The sequence below is a fragment of the Aptenodytes forsteri genome, unplaced genomic scaffold (genome assembly GCF_000699145.1).
Source record: "Aptenodytes forsteri isolate BGI_AS27 unplaced genomic scaffold, ASM69914v1 Scaffold119, whole genome shotgun sequence".
NCBI lineage: Eukaryota > Metazoa > Chordata > Aves > Sphenisciformes > Spheniscidae > Aptenodytes > Aptenodytes forsteri.
Genome location: NW_008796165.1, coordinates 4,098,209 through 4,116,714, shown reverse-complemented (window position 1 = coordinate 4,116,714; position 18,506 = coordinate 4,098,209). Strand labels below are relative to the sequence as shown.

The following is an 18,506-nucleotide window of genomic DNA, read 5'->3' as shown; positions in this document are numbered from 1 at the left end:
CCATTTCCTTTACAGGGGGGGAAAAAAGGATCAGAATCAACATAATTTAAGGTAATCATGCCTTCAAAAAGAAACATGAGGCTATTAAAGGAGGCCACGGCACATTAGTATCACATAACCAACTGTGGTCCCAGAGCTGGAAGAGGAAACCAGCAATGCGGAGGAAGGACAGGTCATGAGCTGGCTATCTGAGGGAAAAGCAGGAACTCTCACGCAACCGAGTGGGAAACAGCGGCTTTTTGGGGATGGAAACCATCAAAAAGGAAGAAAGAAGAAGTGAATGGAGAAACAGGATGAAGTGTCCACAGTGGTGGGGAGCGAGTAAGGTTAAGACAAGCATTGACACTGAAGTGAGGGCAAAAAATCAACACGGCTATTAAACTACGTTAATTACATTACTTCCTATTACACCGCTTCTGTAAAGGCAGTGCTGGGTTCTGTGTTACACAGGTGGAAGAGATACGAAAGCACAATGAATTCTTCTGTCATTAAATTCTTTGGGAAATCTTTACCAAGCTCCAACCGAATGTGGCTTAAAACTCCTCCTTGCAGCAGTAAGCTCCCCTCAGCGGTATTGCAACCGTGCACACAAGTGTAAGAGAAATAATTACAGACTCTACAGTTGTCCCAGACATGGTTTAGTGAGAAATAATACAAACTGGGGTTTTTTTTGGTACTACTTCATATTTATACTTACTGACTATAGTCTAAGAAATGCATAAACTACCAAGAGCCGTAATTACAATCATCCTGTTGTCATACAGCAGCTGGCACAGCACACTTACTGAGTCCTGCCACAATAGTCAGTAAGTGCCAAAGAAAGCAGTAGCCCTATTAACGCCAGCACGCAGACAGCCTGTGCAGCCAGGGCTACCCTTCAACAGATGCACGAGCGCGACAGCAAACTGGCAGCCGATGGGGCACAACATGATCCCTTTTCTGCTCTTCAAAGGAACATTTCCATCCAAACAGGGAACGCAGCCTACGTAAAAAATAATTGTTACTTTTCTCTTGAGAGCATCTGGGCACCATATAAACATTTCCTAAAAAAAAAAATTAAAAAGTTAGTCCCTGCCTCTTAATTCTTGCAGCGTAGGTAAGGGATGTGAATAAACAGTCACATCCTCAAAATATTTTCAGAAGGAACACAGCAGGATCTACAATGCTCCATCAGAGACATTGTTAAACAGAACAGGCTAATTTTAGGTACGTGTCCTCTCTCTGACAAGCTGCTCACACATCTAAGGGCAGAATTTGTCTGCTAGAAGGCAGCTGTTTGTGTTTTATAAGCTAAAGTTTCTCTTACCTATGGAATAACTCCAATATTTCACAGGGAATCATCATCCATCTAACTGAAGTACCCTCTAACGGACCATCAGCCTCATATCCCCTTTGAAATAGCACAGCTGAGCACTTGCTGGGCCACGATTTATTTTTTACCTTCTAAGACATCTTGCTAACTCTATAGCTCAATAGTGACAGTCGAATTTCACACTGCGATAGCCCCCCATCGATTTTTCACTCCCAGGAAGCAACTCCACAAATTAAAGTTAACAGCATTTCTGAAACTAAAAAAAAAAGAAAAGAAAAAAAAGAAAAGAAGGGGCAGGCGAAGAGACATGAAGGGCAAGATGCCTAAACCGCACCCCCAACACAGGAATAAAATTCCTTCCTGGGGTTTTCACCAGTTATGGGACAGGGATGCTACTGCCCCCAAAGCTGGCAGCCACCTTGGGTTTGCAGACACTTCAGCTCTAAAACATCACAGGTTCAACAGACGGAAGAGTCCCTCCCTATATGAAGATGTCAAATATGTATCTATAGAAAACTGCCTCACAGCATGAGAATTAGACCAAACCTCTGGACACGGCTGCACTGAACAGAGATACCACCTTCCCCTCAGGTCTGAGCTCGTACAGTCAGCCTGCCTTGCTGAGCCTCGTTAACCGCTAGCCTATGATGAACCACGACACTGATACAATTTCAGTGGGCGCAGTGGTAATAACATTTGAGACCATCATCATTGGCACATGCAACTTCTACTGAACAGTTAAAAGAGGGAGCAGAATAAAGAAATGCAGCCCAGGACTCTGCTCTCCACCACCGCAACCTAGAGGATGAAGTAATGCCAAAGTCTCACTTCATAAAGAAACGGAGCATCCACCTATGCAGCCTTCCAGCACTGAACACCAGTATACATTACAAGCGCATGTGACATACTACTGAATTACTGACAGGAAGGACTAAAAGCTAATAAAGACAAAAATCTGGACACAAGCAGCACAGCCCAGCAGCGCTTTCTCAGCCTGGCTTTGACAATCCCAGGCTTCAGTTCAGCTGCCTGGATCCTGTCTCAAGTTTACATGGGCTGATCTAGGACTGCACCCACCAGCAGCATCATGGGCTCTCTTAGCAGAGCACAAAGGGTTAGTTCATTTATGACTCAGGTTAATTTTTTAATTCTGTCTTTGCTATATGACGTTCTTATCTCCCACCAAAGCCTATTAATGGTGTGACACTATGGAGAAGGGCTGGGGAGCGCTTATCCTCTGGTGTGAATTCACGACAGCTTCTGCTTCCCTCTGACACACCAGCTTAAGCGTGGCTCCTTCCCTTTCAGGCCTCTGCTAATCCTCTGTCTTCACACTCACTCTGCTCCCATCTCGACCCATCTGCCAGGAGCAGGGTCCCTGTGACAGACGCTCCTACCTCCCTGACTGCTCTCACATGCTTGACTCTTTGCACAAGGACCCCAACCTAAACTTCGTTTAATTTTAACTGATGCTCCTTCCTGCGCTGCCACACCAGAGCCCCTCTGGAGCTGATGCTGTCAGAACAGCTGGATTGGAAAGAGGTGAGGTGAGGGGGAAGGGAAGGAAAGAGGAGACAGGAAAAATAAAACAAATACAATTGCTTTTTGTCTCTAAACCCCTCTTTTTAACCCAACGAGCGTCTCATCCAATGAAGCATGATGAGCATGAAGTGTTATATAAAGAAGATAATTATAAAGGGATTTAATGCTTGGCAGGCTCGTATCGCAAGGTTTATAGCGGAGGTAGCATACTCACCTAAACAGCCTTGTGTCCGGGTTTGCTATTATGCGGGCAGCACGGCTGGGGCCAAGCAGAATCAGAAACAAGATTTGTTTTAAAAAAAAAAAAAAAAAAAATTTTTTTTAAAAAAAAAAAAAAAAAATTTTTTTTAAAAAAAAAAAAAAAAAAAAAGAGCACAGCCCCCTTCCCACCGAGGATGGCAGCTCCAGTCCCACCTCCTTCCAATTCTGTCCCATCCCTGATTAATGATGTTGTCTGCCTGATTTATGACCCACCTCAACAGATTAGAGTTTCCCTCTTCAACCTCCCCCTCCCTTTTGCCCCCCCCCAGAAGGCACAGCCACACTCCGCTGGAAATATTAGAGAATTATTAAATAAACATTCATACGTCATGTCTCTTCCCATACTGAGCTCATCGTAGTCAACGCTCAGCGGCCGGGTCCTGTTTGCTTTGGGGCTGACACCAAACAGCTGGAGTGATTCATGGAGAGGCTGGCTACAATGGTCTGTGCCATATATCATGCTCGCAGCGCTCCCTGCCCCGGCGGAGATAAACTGATCAACCACAACGGGCTGGAATGAATTTATGACAACACAAAATTGAGGAAAACAAATGGGAGGTGACCCAGTGGGCCACTAACCCAGACTCTCTTGCTGGCCTGCAATCTAGTCTGGTGGCAGAAAGCAAAATTGAACATTGGCACTCTGAATTAAGATGCTGGCTTTTAACCCCGGGGAACCTTGGTTTCAAAATGGCACCAGACCCTAGCAGGCGGCATCTCAGGAGGGAGAAGGGAGGAAGACTTTTTGCGGGGAAGGTGCTTTTTGCAGCTCTCTGTGCACAACAGTGCTTCAGCTGAGAGTATGACATTGGCAGGAGTCGGGGAGGATGCCTAGGCAATTAGGGACCAGCTGCTCTCTCCAAGCAAAGCTGCACCTTGAGTAGAGGTAAAGGAGCATCACACCAGCTGAGCTCTGCCCATTTGCTGAAGACCCCAGCCACCGCAAAGGCTGGGGTGAGCCTTCAGCACGCCAGGGTGTCTCCCAGACACCTCACGTTGGCGAGATTAGAAATGCTCAGCAGGGCTGAGACACCCTGTAGCACTAAGAAGGAGAGGTGGGACCAGCACCACGTGTCTCATTACCTGTGGCTGCCATCTGAAGTTCAACGCAACGCAGATGAGGTCAATGGTGAGCAACCTGCCCGAGCTATCGACGACCTGGCACGGCTGGGAAGGAAAGGTGGGACCAGTACCACCTCTCATTACCTGTGGCTGCCATCTGAAGTTCAACACAACACAACACAGATGAGGTCAACCTGCCCAAGCTATTGATGAGCTGGCATGGTACAAGGAGCGGGGCAACAAACACAGACTTGCCCTAAACCCCATCTAGTCGTTCTACATGCAAGAGACTCTTCCACGAAAACCTGAGTTTAGATTCAATTAACTTGCTCAAGCAAAGTGCTTCAGCTGCGTGCCAAAAGGAGGACAGCCTGCTGTACTGTATTAACAGATTAAAAAACAAACAAACCAACCCACACCACTCTCCTTGCCTAGACTTATTTTTGGGAGAGGGGAGGGGGAAGGAACGTCTTTCTTATGAGAGAAGGATCAATACGCGGATCGCTGCTAACTCTATTAGCTGGTGCTCTAAACAGAGAGCACGGCTGACACAGGTGGTAAGCCATGTGTTTCTGGACACTTTTAAAAATGCTAATCAGATGCTACACAGGGTTTAACATGCCAATCAATAGCACTCAGATTTAAAGGCAAAAATTAAAGTTACAAACAATGGAGTAAAGTGATGCTGCCAAAAACTTCCTGTAAGCGCCACCCAAAACAAGAAAAATGAAACCAATTTAGCTCCAGATTAAGAAACAGGAACTAGAGATGAATCAATTTAGCCTGTTGGGCTGGGTTGCCATATATCATGGCTCAGCAGTAGAGTGGGAAGCAGTCAGACAGTGTGAAACCCTTCCCCCTCCTTTTCTGTAGGCTTCTAGCTCTGATCCCTGTTATCAATTAATTTAACAGAACCCCTCTACACAGACAAGCACACAGAGCATTCAGACTCCTTAAATGGCAGGACAGAAACTATTTATCACAGCTAGGAATTCTCCACCTGAAACACCATCTTGTTTTCTGAACCTCAGTGAAATAAAGCGACTTAAATAAAAAGCTCTCCCTGCTACTTTCAAAAAATCAACATTATTGGAAAGACTCAGCAAGACACTTAAGGCTTTTCCTGTAATTTCTATTGGCTTTTGCTGACTTTTTGCACCTTTTGCAGAACTGAAGCTTTAGCGGGGCAAGGTTATTGCAGAGCAAGGTGTGCGTGCATACATGTGCACGCACACACACACATACATGCTCCCCACACTTCACAGCAGCGTTAGCATGAGTGTTGTTTGGAAAAGATTCTGGGATCCTTCAAAAGGTGCTAGCTAAAGCCTCTTTGATCAGATTATTAAAGCTATGTCAATTTTATCACTTGAGCTCAAGTGTTCTGGAAAATGTCAAATCCTTTCAGCTCCTGCAGTTTAAAGATTTTCAATAGGAGCGGATCTGGGAGGGTGGAGGGCTGCTGGGCTGACAGGCAGAAGGCCCAAAAGGAAGCCAAGCAGCAGCTGAGACAGAGGCTGACAGATTAGGCCAGCAGGGATGAGTCCTTGCCACCAAGACAGCACGCAACGGTTGGCTCACTCTAAGGACAAAGCTGCTTCTGCACTGACCTGCAAGCTCCCAAACTCAGTGCTCCTTGGCCAAAATCTGCTCACCGAGAAGCATTGAACAGCAGACAGCCCACATTTGGGACATGCTAATAAAAAGCCTTGTAAGAAGGAAAGTGCCGAGACAGCAAAGCAGTGTTAAAAGTTTCCTCTGCAGCAGGGAGTTTCCCCAGTTAACCCCTAACTGTGAACATATGCTCTGCCAGGCTGCCTGAACTGTCAGAGATCCCAAAACGTGCCAGGGACACAACCTCTCAAGTCAGGAACAGGGGCAGGAGGAGAACAAACTAGATTAAAAAAAACCCAACTTTTTTAGCTTAACGCTACCACCAGACTTTTTCCCCATCCCGAATTATCAATGGACCTCATCCCCAAAATGTAAATGCCATCTGTTTAAAATCCACAATTACTTCATTGCTTCCACCTCATTCAAGCTGTTTTGTCTCTCACTTGATCTTGGGGCAACATTTTACGTCAGGCAATAATCAACTTAAAACACTGCCCCATCCCAATTAATGCAGTCCATGGCAGCAGTGAAGGGCCTGTAGTTTTAGGCTTGGATTGTCAAATCTGCCTGAGCAGTAAGTCACCCTAGCAGCGTGTGGAAGGATGCTGAGGATAGAGGTTGTTACTCAGTGTTACACAGTGCAGATAAAACCACTTGTTTTTACCCGGGACTTAGGCTGCAGGATATCCAGGGAGCAAAAATGGACAGGAAAGGAGATGGCCAGGAGCCCCTGCACTATTGTATCTTCAAACACTGGGACTTAAACTCCTGAATCAACTGGAAGGGCTGCAGGTAAAAAACTCAGGAACTGAGACATTATTTCCATTAGCAACCATACAAAGGTAAAATCTGGATCTTAAGGGAAAAAGAAATTCTCTCAGTGAGGCTTCTGCCAAGTTATGGGGCTGCTGGAGTTCCCTTTTGCTGGGGAGATGGAGGGTGGAACATGCAGGTACCGTGGAGAAAACAGAATAGACCATGTGAAGGACTGCCCTCAAAACCCAAGATGCAACGATAAGGAAACCTCTCCAGTAAAGGCAGGATCCCATGATACATTGATAGCAGAAATCTTGCAGGGGGAATAAAAAAAAAAAAAAAAAAAAAAAAAAAAAAAAAAAAAAAAAAAAAAAAAAAAAAAAAAAAAAAAAATCAAAGTACATCTTGCAAGCCAATTGCTTTTGTCAAGTTAAAGTGGGTTTGAATCTTCTCCTCCTGCCCAAAGTCCCAGCTCTAGTCTAGGCTGTTATGCACCACACAACATATTTGAAAACCCACCATAACTAGAATATGGTGGAAAGCATGGATGTATCTATTTACATATTTTAAAAGAAGGCAATTTGCAGTGCAGAAGCCCTTTGGAAGCTGTACTCAATTCCTTGTCACTGGGTACCTGCCCACGCAGATATCTGGGGGAGAACTCCTCACAGGCCCTCCGTGGACACAGCAGCGGCAAGTCAGGACACCAATAGCTCCAAGTCCAGGCTTCATGTTGGAGCACAACTTCCCTTCTCAGTGGTAAAAGCTTCAAATATACCTACCCTCAAACCAGCACTGCTTCTAGGAACACTACATGGGACACTATGGTTCCTTAAAACAAGAAAAATGAAAGCTATCCACATTACACTCACTTTTCAATGTCACTGTTCTTACAGGTCTTCTGCATGGTCTCCTGTTTACTGCTTTCACCATTACTCGTTGAGGGCATTTCTGTTGAGGGAAGAACAGACAAATTAGTAAGAGAACATTTGATCACTGCAATGAAATAGTCTGAGCAAATTACAGTTTCAGAAGCAGAGGACCCCGATGAGTCATCTTCATGCCGATTCTTGGAAAGAGAGAGAAGAGACCGATGCTACGTGTGTCCCTATCTGGCAGGAAGGCCCTCTCTCTGTACAGCACGCTTCTATGATTCGGGGCTGAAGATACTGACTGACCCTTGCAGATGTTCCAGTTGTTTATGCCAGGATTTAATTCAGAAAGGTTTGATGCAGCTGCCATGCCAAAGTATACTTCTAGAAAGGTGGATCTGGAGCAAATCCACCCAGCCCAGACCCTGCTCTCAGCTTCTCCCTTTTCCTGAGACCCCTCAGACACAGACAGAGAGAAAAAATATATGCCAAGTAACTAGTATGACAGAACAGTCTGCTCATAGCTCTCCTCTACCAGCAGCCCCATAGCCTCTCCCAGCACTGGAGGGGATGTGAGATACCAGTCAGAGATGAGCCAGATGAACCGTCCTAGGGCCAGCCCTTGGGCTGGTTCAGCACCATGGCTTCAGGTAAAAGGTATGAAGAAAACGGCTCGTAGCAAGTGCCATCAGGGCTGCTTCCTCATCATCTTTGTGGCTGTAGTTACCGAAGCTGAACACACCTACAAGCGAGTGCTCCTACATCACAGAATATAAATGTGATTGCCTATCCCACAGAAGAAAATGCCTGCGATAGATATCCTATGTCCTCCATTTAATCATCATGCCCTTGGCAAAACTGGTTCTACTCACCGCCCCCCCGCACTGGCAAGCAGTTATGTCTTGTAGGTACTTTCAAGGCTGGGAATCAAATGCCCAAAGCATTACAGTAACAGAACAGGGAACAAAATCACTGGGACAAGTCTCTTCAGGTCGCTGAGCTTCAGTTCCCTTCCTAAGGGAGCTGACGCAGCACTGCCCAGCTCTGGAAATGGATTTGGCATCTACAGCTGGAAAGCGCCGGGTTTTATTATTCTCATATTTCCACTAGGTTGCTGCTTACACTTCCAGTGCTTCTGGCATTAAATAAAAAAACCCAGCAGTCAAATGGGTTTAACGCTGCCCCCTCCCCCCCCAGTGCTATGAACTTTCAAATAATGCATGCAAAGGTACAATTTCACATTTACTCGTTTGCTCTGGAGCTCAACTACAGGTCATGAAGTAGGACAGATCCTAGAGTTCCCACTCTAAAGGTGCAGGCTTCAGAGCTGCAGGTTCTTCTTGCCATACAGAGGCCAGCAAGGACAAGACCTACCCAACAGATCATGATACAAGTCTCTAGCATACCCTTTTGAAGAAGGGAAGACGATAAGAAAGCAGTTGAAAAAACCCCAAGCAACAGGTGCCTGCATAGTTTAAACCCCCAGCAGCTGACCACCACCATCGCACAGTCAAGCTCTGATGGCTCCCTCTGTGATACAGCAGTTTGTCTTTTAGTGACACGACAGCAAGTCAATCCAACCCCTATCTCTTATCACCATACCAGTTAAGGTTGCATTTTTGGGAACTCCCCCAGCCGTCACTGACTACAGTTAATTGTGCTGTAAAGTTTCAAAAAGATAGTGCGATTGTATGTGCATACATATCTGCCGGTACTGTGCAAGAGCATTTGTAACTACCATTTGCCTAATTACTGGCAATCAGAAGATATGGGATATCTATCTGCCCTCCTGTAGCATACAAATTAATAATTTACAAGTTCACACTCACCGTCACTGGCCCATTTAGAAAACTCCGGTGTTATTCGAGTACTGGGTGTGCCACCACTAAAAGAGAAAAGGGCAGAATGCTAAAGGTTGCATATGGAAAATTTTGCTGCTCAGGAAAAGCTAACCCTTCCACCCACCACTTCTCTCTCAATACTTCTATCCATCAGCCAAGGCTTCAAAATGTGAGCGGTTGGCCTGCTGCAGGAGGTGTTTTTGTGTTAGTCCACATTTCCACTAGTGTTCTCCTAACCCGCACTTCTAGCTGCGACCTCTGCTGAATCACACGGGGGTTGTGATGCTGACTGAAGGCTTGGGATTCAAACAGCACCTGTGACCTAAGGCTCATTTTTGAATACACAATTTCAAAGATGAAAACCTTACTCATGAACAGAAATCCTCTGTGTTGCAATAGCTTCTCCCTTTAAGAATAACTTTACACCTTCACAAGCCCCATCTTTTCCATCTTCCCATGTGAAGAACAACAGCATTGAAGTACAGACAACTCCTGACCCTGTCCATTCTCTTGCAAGCCAGTAACAGAGACTGTAAGAGAAAGGAATCTTTCGAGCAGGCTGCACACCTGTGACTGTATAACATTTTAGCTCTATGAGCTAAGACAGTTGCACTCAAAAGGTAATGTAGGCTTATGCTTCAGGGCATCAGCTACCCTACTGCATTTCTACAGAAACTTGCCAGAATTTCAAAGTGCTTTTACAAGCAACATCATCTCTCCTGTTTTAGAGATGGGCAAACAAGTCCAGGAGACATGCAAGGACCTTGCCCAAACAGCGAAACAATGTGTTAGGTGCAAGCCACATGAAAGAACTGGGTCTCCTGGCCTCAGGTCTCCAGTCGTCTCACCAAGCACTAAGTGTCCACAGGCACTGATAAGGGATACCCCGATATCCTCCTGCTACAATACACTTTCCTGGCTGTGAAGGAGCTTCATCATCTTTGAGGTCCTGCCTATGGACTAGCACGGTTAGCTAAGTATTGAACAGACCAATGGTTTGGATCCAGTGTGGCAAATGCCATTTTTCTATGGAGTGCAACCTAATTTTGAACTAGTGTTTGTGGCAAGCTAAGCAGTAAGAAAACTTCATTTCACTGCTCTATCAATCACTTCAACCTTGACCTCACAGGATCACTCAGTGAAAGAGATAGAGGGGTAATTTAAGCCCTGTTTTATGCAGGGCAGAGGGCTTAGAAAGCAATCCTACCTCCCTGTTAAGACTCATTTTATTTGCCTGAAATGCTTCCCCAAGTGCCCTGAACGCTGGCTGCCTACATCCTCCACATATGTATGTAGGCAGAGCACACATCCTGCCCCGATCTGCCCCAACCCCAGAGCCGAAGGCAGAAGGATTATAGTTTGTGTACCCTACAACACATAATGGGATGCAATGAAATCAAACCCCAGGTGCCAGACTCCTAATGTGTCGAACAAGATTCGGATGGCATCACGTTATACTACTGCTAAGAGGCCACATTTCATCGTGAAGCAAGATGATGTGTAAGGCCTTAGTACAGCACAGTTTCCCATCGCCAGAATTCACCTTCTGTCCAGCACTGCTCAGGGAGAAGACGGCACTGGCTGGGCAGTGGGGTGGTTAAGGGAGGGAGAGTGTGCAGGGAGGCTTTATGAGGCTGCACGGGTAGAAATGGAGACCCACCCATCACACTAAGTCTCTCTCATTGTGACTCTTGTGCTCAAGTGAACGGCTATTTTCCAAATTGAGATTCCGCAAAAGTAATGAAAGCAAATTAGAAAGGCACAGTACTTACTTTAAAACAGCACCTCGGAGCGCCTCCCTCTCTTTGGCTTCACCTGGCTCTTCCCCAGTGCAAGGGATAACGTCTGCCTCTGTGTACCTGAGCACAAGGGGTTAAGGAACGTACAGCGTTGCTGCAGACAGTGGAAAGGCTTTTGAGATGGTTGGGACACTATCTGGGATACAGAACAAATTAATTCCAACTGGGAACACCTCAAAAGAAGCGGGGCTGGTATCCAAGGAGGGGCTTGCTTTTAAATCCCGGATTAAAGTTTTGGTTTAGGTGGAAAGAAACAGTAAAGTCTTTTGACAGCAGCATGACGCCACAGCCTCTTAGAAGGGGAAAACCAGTTCCTCAACCTGTGCAAGCCTAACTCGCACAATTCCACTATTTCTGTTTGAAGTACAGAGATCATTTACCAGCTAAGGGTTGGGGCTTCAGTCTTAAAGGCCGGTACAGATTTCAATTAAATCTAATTCTATAGCTATACATTCCCCCTCATCACAGCTAAGGCAATGTCTGCCTAATACCCTTGCAGGAATTCTTCCTTGATGGCTGTACAGCTGCTACAGGGCAGAAGTCTGCACACGTCTCTCCCAGAGCTGTGTCCGAAGAGCCTGGCTCCCAGATGGAGAAGTTCCCAAAAACTGCCCTTAATGATAGTTCTGCCCATGAACTGTCTAACGAAAGGAAAAAAATTCAGTCTCTCAGAGTGGCAGGTGAGTAGTGCTTGAAATGTTTACTGCACAAAACCCCTGAAAACAAAGGGGTGTCTTGTGGAAAATAAACTCAATTCCTACCCATGAAGCAGGAAAAGCTATCCATATGGAAGAAACCTGGATTGAGACAAGAGATTGCTTATGAAACAGAATAGAGAAACGCTAACTTTGATCTCCTGCAATGTCTCCTACAGATTTCACCAACTGGATCTTCGCAGATTTTCACCAACCGGGTCTGAAGTAGTGCTGCATCATCAAAAGGATCTCAAAGCTGGGAATCCTTCCTAGTTCAAATAACATGGGAACTGGGGAAGGCGGTGCCATTTCCAGTAGGGCTGGACACAGATTATCCACCACTACCCAGAGCAGTGCTGTTTGAAAGCTAGCTGAAGATGCAACTCCAGGTTCCCTCTCAATAAGAGCCTTTCAAAAACGATACTGTGGTTTCCCGTATTCAAGTGTGTCGTCTCCATCCACATCCAGGTCAGCGTCGCTGTCTGGATTCTCCTTGCCACTGCACATGATAAACCCAGAACCTGGAAGAAAATAAAACACGTGGATGAGCATTTGAACTGGAGATGAAGTGTAGGAAATGTCCTAACGATGGTGCGACAGCACCAGTCTGCAGGCTGTCCTTTACTCTTAACAGCCTCACAAAAGGTACCATCTCCAAAGACTGCACAAGAACAATTTTCAGAAGACGGCACAGAAAACACTCACAGAAATGCTCTAACTTCCTGGATTTTATGCTCTAAAACGCCCCTCAACACTGAAAACGAAACATTCTTGACCTTTTGCTCTCCACATGAGTTATTTTAAAGTTGAAGGCACTGGAAGGGTCTCTCTCAAAGACAGAAAAAAATGGAAGCAAAATAAAGATGACTGATTTTTCACAGAAAATAGGGAAGACTGATTTTTCATAGAAGTGGTTAACACAAAAACTACACTACTAGCAGGTAAGAGAAGGCCACAGGGACATTCTGAATTACTCCTTAATTCAGATGCAGAGGGCAGGCAGAGGCTAAAATACAATTAGAAATACCTTTTTCTTTTTTAAATGCATTTAGTCATGGCTTATGGCTTACAATATAAAGCATTTAAGAATAGCAAACCTGTTTCGGGGGTCGGGGGTGGGGGAGAGAAATCAGACTCCACAGTCATTAATAGCCCCTTACAAGCACTTCTTCTGTGAGCAGATTCCAGTGCAAGTCAACAAGAGTCCTGCACTTCCAACAAGGGTGGATCAGGCAAGAGCCCAGTCCCAACTCCAGCAGGAAGCAAGTGTACACAGTTCCACCCGAGACTAAACTGTCTAACAATTGCCCCCTTCTAACAATATATACATTTATTTTGGTTCTCAAGCATTTTGTTGACTGTGTTATTGCTCATTGTAACCAGGCTTCTTTTAATTGAATCTGCGTGCAAACACCTACAAAGATGAACCTTCACATGGTATTTGCCGCCTAAGGTGTATTAATAGAAGAGGAAGACATATATTTACTCTTTATGAGATCTAACACTGGATGTGCTCTCTCCCATGAGATTGGAAATTAAGCAAAGATCTCCTGAATCCTAGGGTGGTGCAAGGTCCTCATTTGCGTTCAATTCTGCAGCGGATCTAAGCTGTTTGGGGACATAAGTTACACAGATAGAAATTTGCTCACTCTGGCTGCCTCCAGTACGCTCCTTCACTTAGCATCCCACTGTCTAGACAGCAGACCTGGACACCTGGCTCACAGACAGAGGGTACCTGCTGGAGCCTGAAGGACCTGGCACATCCAGATGGCTGGTGACCTAAGTCTGTGGCTAGACCAGGGAGCACATCCCACCTGCAAACACCGAAAGAGTAAGGTAGACGTAGCCTTGGCTTTGCACAAATGCCCCAAAAGTGGTACATTTCCACACTGTGAACGTGGGTCTAAGTGCAGAAGGCAGGCTAAAATTAATGTAGAAGCACTGAATATAAGGCGCATGTCTGAAGAACGAGGACATTCCCAAGCGTTAGGGTAGCCCTTTTAGTGCTACAGATGTCTGAGTCTGTTCACCCCACTGGGCTCTCACCAGCACACTTACACAAGCTCATGCCGTCAGCAGCAAACTTGCGCTTTCCCAGCCCGGAAGAGTGAGCTATATTTCTAATAGTCTGCATCTGTGCAGAGAGCAGGGCAAGACGAAGGTCTCATTTCCAAGGACACCGTGCAGACACAGTTCTTTACCGTCGCTCTCTAGGAACGGATGCTCTCGCTGATTCATTAAGCCCCCAATAAAATTTGTTTATATGGATTTGATATTTCTCTTCCCTGAATATAAAGAAGGTCCTTAACGAGTGATAACTGTAGCATGACAATGATTTTAAGACTAACCTTTCCCTAGAAGCATAAACTACCTTTTACTTCAAAGTAATTGCCAGCCTTGATTTTCAGCAGAGGTAACAAAACTAGCATCGACAATGCAGCATCCACTGTCTACGCCAGATACTGCAGGAGCCATACTCGTAGGTCAGCTCTGCAGTGTCACTGGGGCAGCCCTCTTCCAGCAGACCCCTTATAAAGTGTTTCACATACTGGCTGCACGCTGCCAGCCAACACATGTCACGAGCTGTCTTCTCTTGCTGCAATGGCTCATCTAGTAAATCTTGAATCCTTCAGTTCACCACAATGTTTGGGAGAAGATTTAGAGGAGTAAGAGAGACCTGTCAAAGAAGCTGGATAGTCTTTCAAAGCTGCCTTAGAAGTCACAGTGGGCGATGGGGTGGTAATTTACAGGTACGGCATTTAACCTGCAGTAACACCATCCTCTGCACCTGGCATTACTTTAGCCCATCACTTCTCAAAGGCCATAAACTTTGGACACACAGGTCTTCATTTTTCTTGTAGCTGTGGGAAACACAAATCATGCAAAGCTGGAGCTGTGACTTGGCCAGTCCTGGAGGTGATCTGAATGTTAGCCAGACAATGAATACTTGGAGCAAGTGCCTTGTGGCGGGGGAAAGGTGTCCAAAACAGTGAAGGTAAGTGGAACCGCTCCCTGTGTCCCTCTCTCTGCAAGGATGCCAAGCATACAGCAAACACGCACCTTTCCATCAATTTTGTTTCCAAGTGACTCAAGACAAGTAGTGGTTTATGGTTAGAGCTTAAGAAAAGAAGATCTGCTTACTGCGTCACAATTTACAAATATTAAGGCACCTTGACTTCAGAATCCTGGTGTCCTTGCTCTCAAAACCTTTGTACTTAAAGAAAATCCCTTTAAAGTCTGTAAGGAAAATACTCTGCAGACTTTTTGCTAAATCTAGCTCTATAATAGGAACCACTGCATTCCCAACAGAGCCTACTATCCCCACTACATAGGGAGGGTACAGAGGAAGGGTTTGGACACTATGTGTTATGGTGACAGATACACACTGGGATGATCTGATACAGCATTTCAGTCAGAGAGGAGGGCATAGCAGAGAAGTTCATAGGTTAAGATGAGGGGCAGGAGAAGGGCCAATTTTCTTTTCTGATCAAACAAAGACTCCCAGGCCAGGGCCTGAAGGAAGCTGCAATAAGGTGATCCAACTCTCAGATTTTCACCAAATATGGATTTTGTTGGGGTTTTTTTTTTTTTTGAACATGATCAAGTACAATGCATTGCAACACGGTAAAAAAAACTGATTCAGAAACTGTATGCTAAACAAAGTAACCTCCACGTATCCAGAAAAAGACTCTGAATATAAGCTGTGCTATCAGTTTTAGGACTTCAGAGGCTGCTTTAAAAAAAAGGAAAAACAAAATCCACAAAACATGTTTCCGATGTGAATCAAAAGGTCCGTAAATCCCAGTACTGCCACTGCATGCAAGAGAACACCAAAGAACAGGATGTAAAGCTTGGTCCAGCATCACCTGTGGAGCGAACGGCCTGCCACCAACATCCTAACACCCTTTCATCTGCAGCAGGGATGGATTTTGAGGCCAGTTCCGGCGGGCTGGGGTTTGGTGCCACAATTTCGACCTGACCCTCCTTGTCTAACTTCCTAGGGTTGCTTCCATGCACAAAGCCAGTGAAAACACCCATGCAGCTGTTCAAATATTTGATGTCTGAACTGCTTGACATTATTCATTCATCTCAGGCTCATTCAAACCAGATTTCTGGACAAGTGCTGTTATAAATGGATTAAGAGGACCACTAAATGCAAGGAAGGCCTGATAGGATCACACCTGCTTCTCGCTAACTCAACCCAAGTGTAAAGAGTGCTCACAACTTCCAGCTCCTGCCAGCAGCATACGCTGCCATCCAGGAGCAAGGAAAATGTGAAATGGAGCACAGAGGGCATCAAGCAGAATAAAATGGCCTTTGCAATGGCATTGTTTTGGACCCACTAGAGGAGAATGGGAGCTTCCAGAAGACCCCCTACCACTACTCTTGGGTGATTTGTTATTCAATAGCGTGCACTGGGAATGGGGAAGGGTTCCTTCAGCAAGGCTCGGCTTCTGAAGGTCGTGCAGTAATTCACAGCCATCAGCAACGCTGCCTAGAGCAGACCTCTAAAGCCAACACCACTACCCAGAGGTCAATGCTGAGGACCAGAACTTTATCCCAACGTGTTAATAAAGTGAAATCCGACAAGTGAATGTTAAGTTGTGAGTTTGACCTAGGAATTCACAAGAGACACGATCCTGAGGCTGTTATTCACAGGATCAGCTGCGAATCTTACAAGGAGAGTCACCTAAGGCCTAAAGAACGTAATTCCACATGTGAGTTTGAAAACACTGCTTTCAGATGAAAAAAGAACAAACCAAAGTGCAGACCCTCCTATATCTTTCCCTTTCCTTGTCAAAGAATTTTTTGCTCTTGCTGTGCACTTGGTGGGAGGCAACCGCTTGTCATACACTGCCAGCCCCAACACAATTAGTCTCCCGATGCTAAAGCAGCACAATCCTCTGACAGTCTTAATCCCAGCTGCCTCCTTAAGGTCCAGACAAACAGGAGTGAGCAGGCAGGTCAGATGCCTGGGCCATTAAGCAGAGAAAAAACAAAGTTACAGCTCTGTCTCCAATCCCCATTGCTCTTGTAGCCAGGTGCTCTGACAAGCAATTCCAGCACTGGTATTGAGTGGCACCTCTATAAACCCTGTGACAGTTTGGGAGACAAACTCCCCCATCAATCAGAATGTACCTATCAAGATCACTTACCTAGAGTGCCCACCACCCTCCAGCACTGTGTACACAGCTTTGCTTGGGCTGGCCTTGGAGCAGTCTGCCTGAGCACCAATTCAAGGTAGTTTCTGAAAAATTTAGGTGCTTTATACAAGCAACAGTGTTTCTGAAATACTGATGCAGAGCTCTGAAAAGCAGAAAAAATTTGCATGCCTCTTCGCTGCTGCCAGGCTGCAGGCACTGGCAGGCTACAGGAATCAGCTGAGCTTGGAGACTGGAAAACACTTCCCACTTTCTTCCATGTGCCTATTGATAATGGCTGGAGATAAATTTCATCAGAAATCCTTTTCTTCCCCTTTCCGTAAGTTTTCATAGCACTTTGGTTTCTCCTATGCTGACCCCTATGCCTAAGCATCCTCTCTGACCTCTGCACTGCTTCTCAAATCTCGCTTCCTTTGTGCAATCCCCCGATGACCAGTCATCTCATCATCTCTCAAGTGAACGGTGGCTCAAGCTAAGATCCGAGAGTCATTAACATGATATATAAGCAGATTCACAGAACAGATAAAAGGGCCTCACATTCAAGTCCCTCCTTTTCTCTCTCGCATTCAGTGGCAGATGGTCACAGTGACAACATATGCTGCTTCAGGTGTTGGCAGCACTGCTGGCTCCTGCGCAGGCACGAGCTCACACAGAGACCGGCAGTCTCGTGAGTAGAAAGGTAAGACCACCAGACCCATGCAGACCAAAACGACCACAGCCAAATTTCATCAGCACAGGTAGGAAAGCACAGACCTACTGTGCCCCATCTCTGCTCCTCAACTCCTGTCTGGGCAGATAAGTCAGTTTTGGGGGCCAGCTGTTTTGTATACATTTAATTATCACTCCAAACAAGACTGAGGAACAAAACTAAGATGTTAGTATTACTATTTGCACCACCATTATGAATGCAGCTACTAGATGCTGCTCACGCAGAGGATCAAACTCATCTGTTTAACTAGTATTTCTCCTGTTTGTCCCCCAAGGAATGGGGGGGTGGGTGTCAAATCTGTATTGGAAATATTCTAGAAATCCAGAATTTTGAGTTCTGTAAGTGGGTCTAAATCCAAATCCATCTCAGGGATGTGCAGCTCTACTGGGGCCTGTTTTGGCTGGGAAGAGGCATTCATTCCGCTTGCAGGTAATTTACACGTGTTCAGGAAAGAAGAAAAGCCTCCCATAAATCTCCAGAACTGTAGCCTTTGCTAATTACACTCCTTGCAGTAACCCCCTTCTATACAACCTCCCTTTCCAGCACGTTCACTCTATTTTCTCAACGAAATGTCACTCGTTGGCTTCTTGGAGAGTAAAAACAATGAAGGCAATAAAAGTAGTTTATGCAGACACACGGCCAGGCCTCACACACACTTCCCGAGAATGGCTCTAAACTGGGTTTATTTCATCAGCTGCTGAAGTATCCCAAACTAGTACTAAGAGGACAAGATGGCACGGATGCTGTTTTATTTTAAAAGGCATTTGGGAAGAAAGAGAAAGCCGTTAGAGATTCTTGAAAACAAGAGGAAGGCAGAGATGAGGCCATCCTGAACAGCAGTCTTTCTGCAGATCCGTAACACCTCCCCAGCCATATTTTTG

At 45.6% G+C, this 18,506-nt stretch overlaps 1 protein-coding gene across 1 annotated transcript in view; it reads right to left on the bottom strand.

Moving 5' to 3' along the window:
• Window positions 1-18,506, bottom strand: part of RNF220 (ring finger protein 220) — a 242,851-nt gene that overhangs the window by 19,759 nt on the left and 204,586 nt on the right. Inside the window, exons 9-12 of the mRNA XM_009287448.2 lie at window positions 12,179-12,275; window positions 11,033-11,119; window positions 9,249-9,304; window positions 7,420-7,498 (exon numbers count right to left, since the gene is read on the bottom strand). Of these exons, the coding sequence (XP_009285723.1) occupies window positions 7,420-7,498; window positions 9,249-9,304; window positions 11,033-11,119; window positions 12,179-12,275 (319 nt within the window). The remainder of the gene's footprint in view (window positions 1-7,419; window positions 7,499-9,248; window positions 9,305-11,032; window positions 11,120-12,178; window positions 12,276-18,506) is intronic.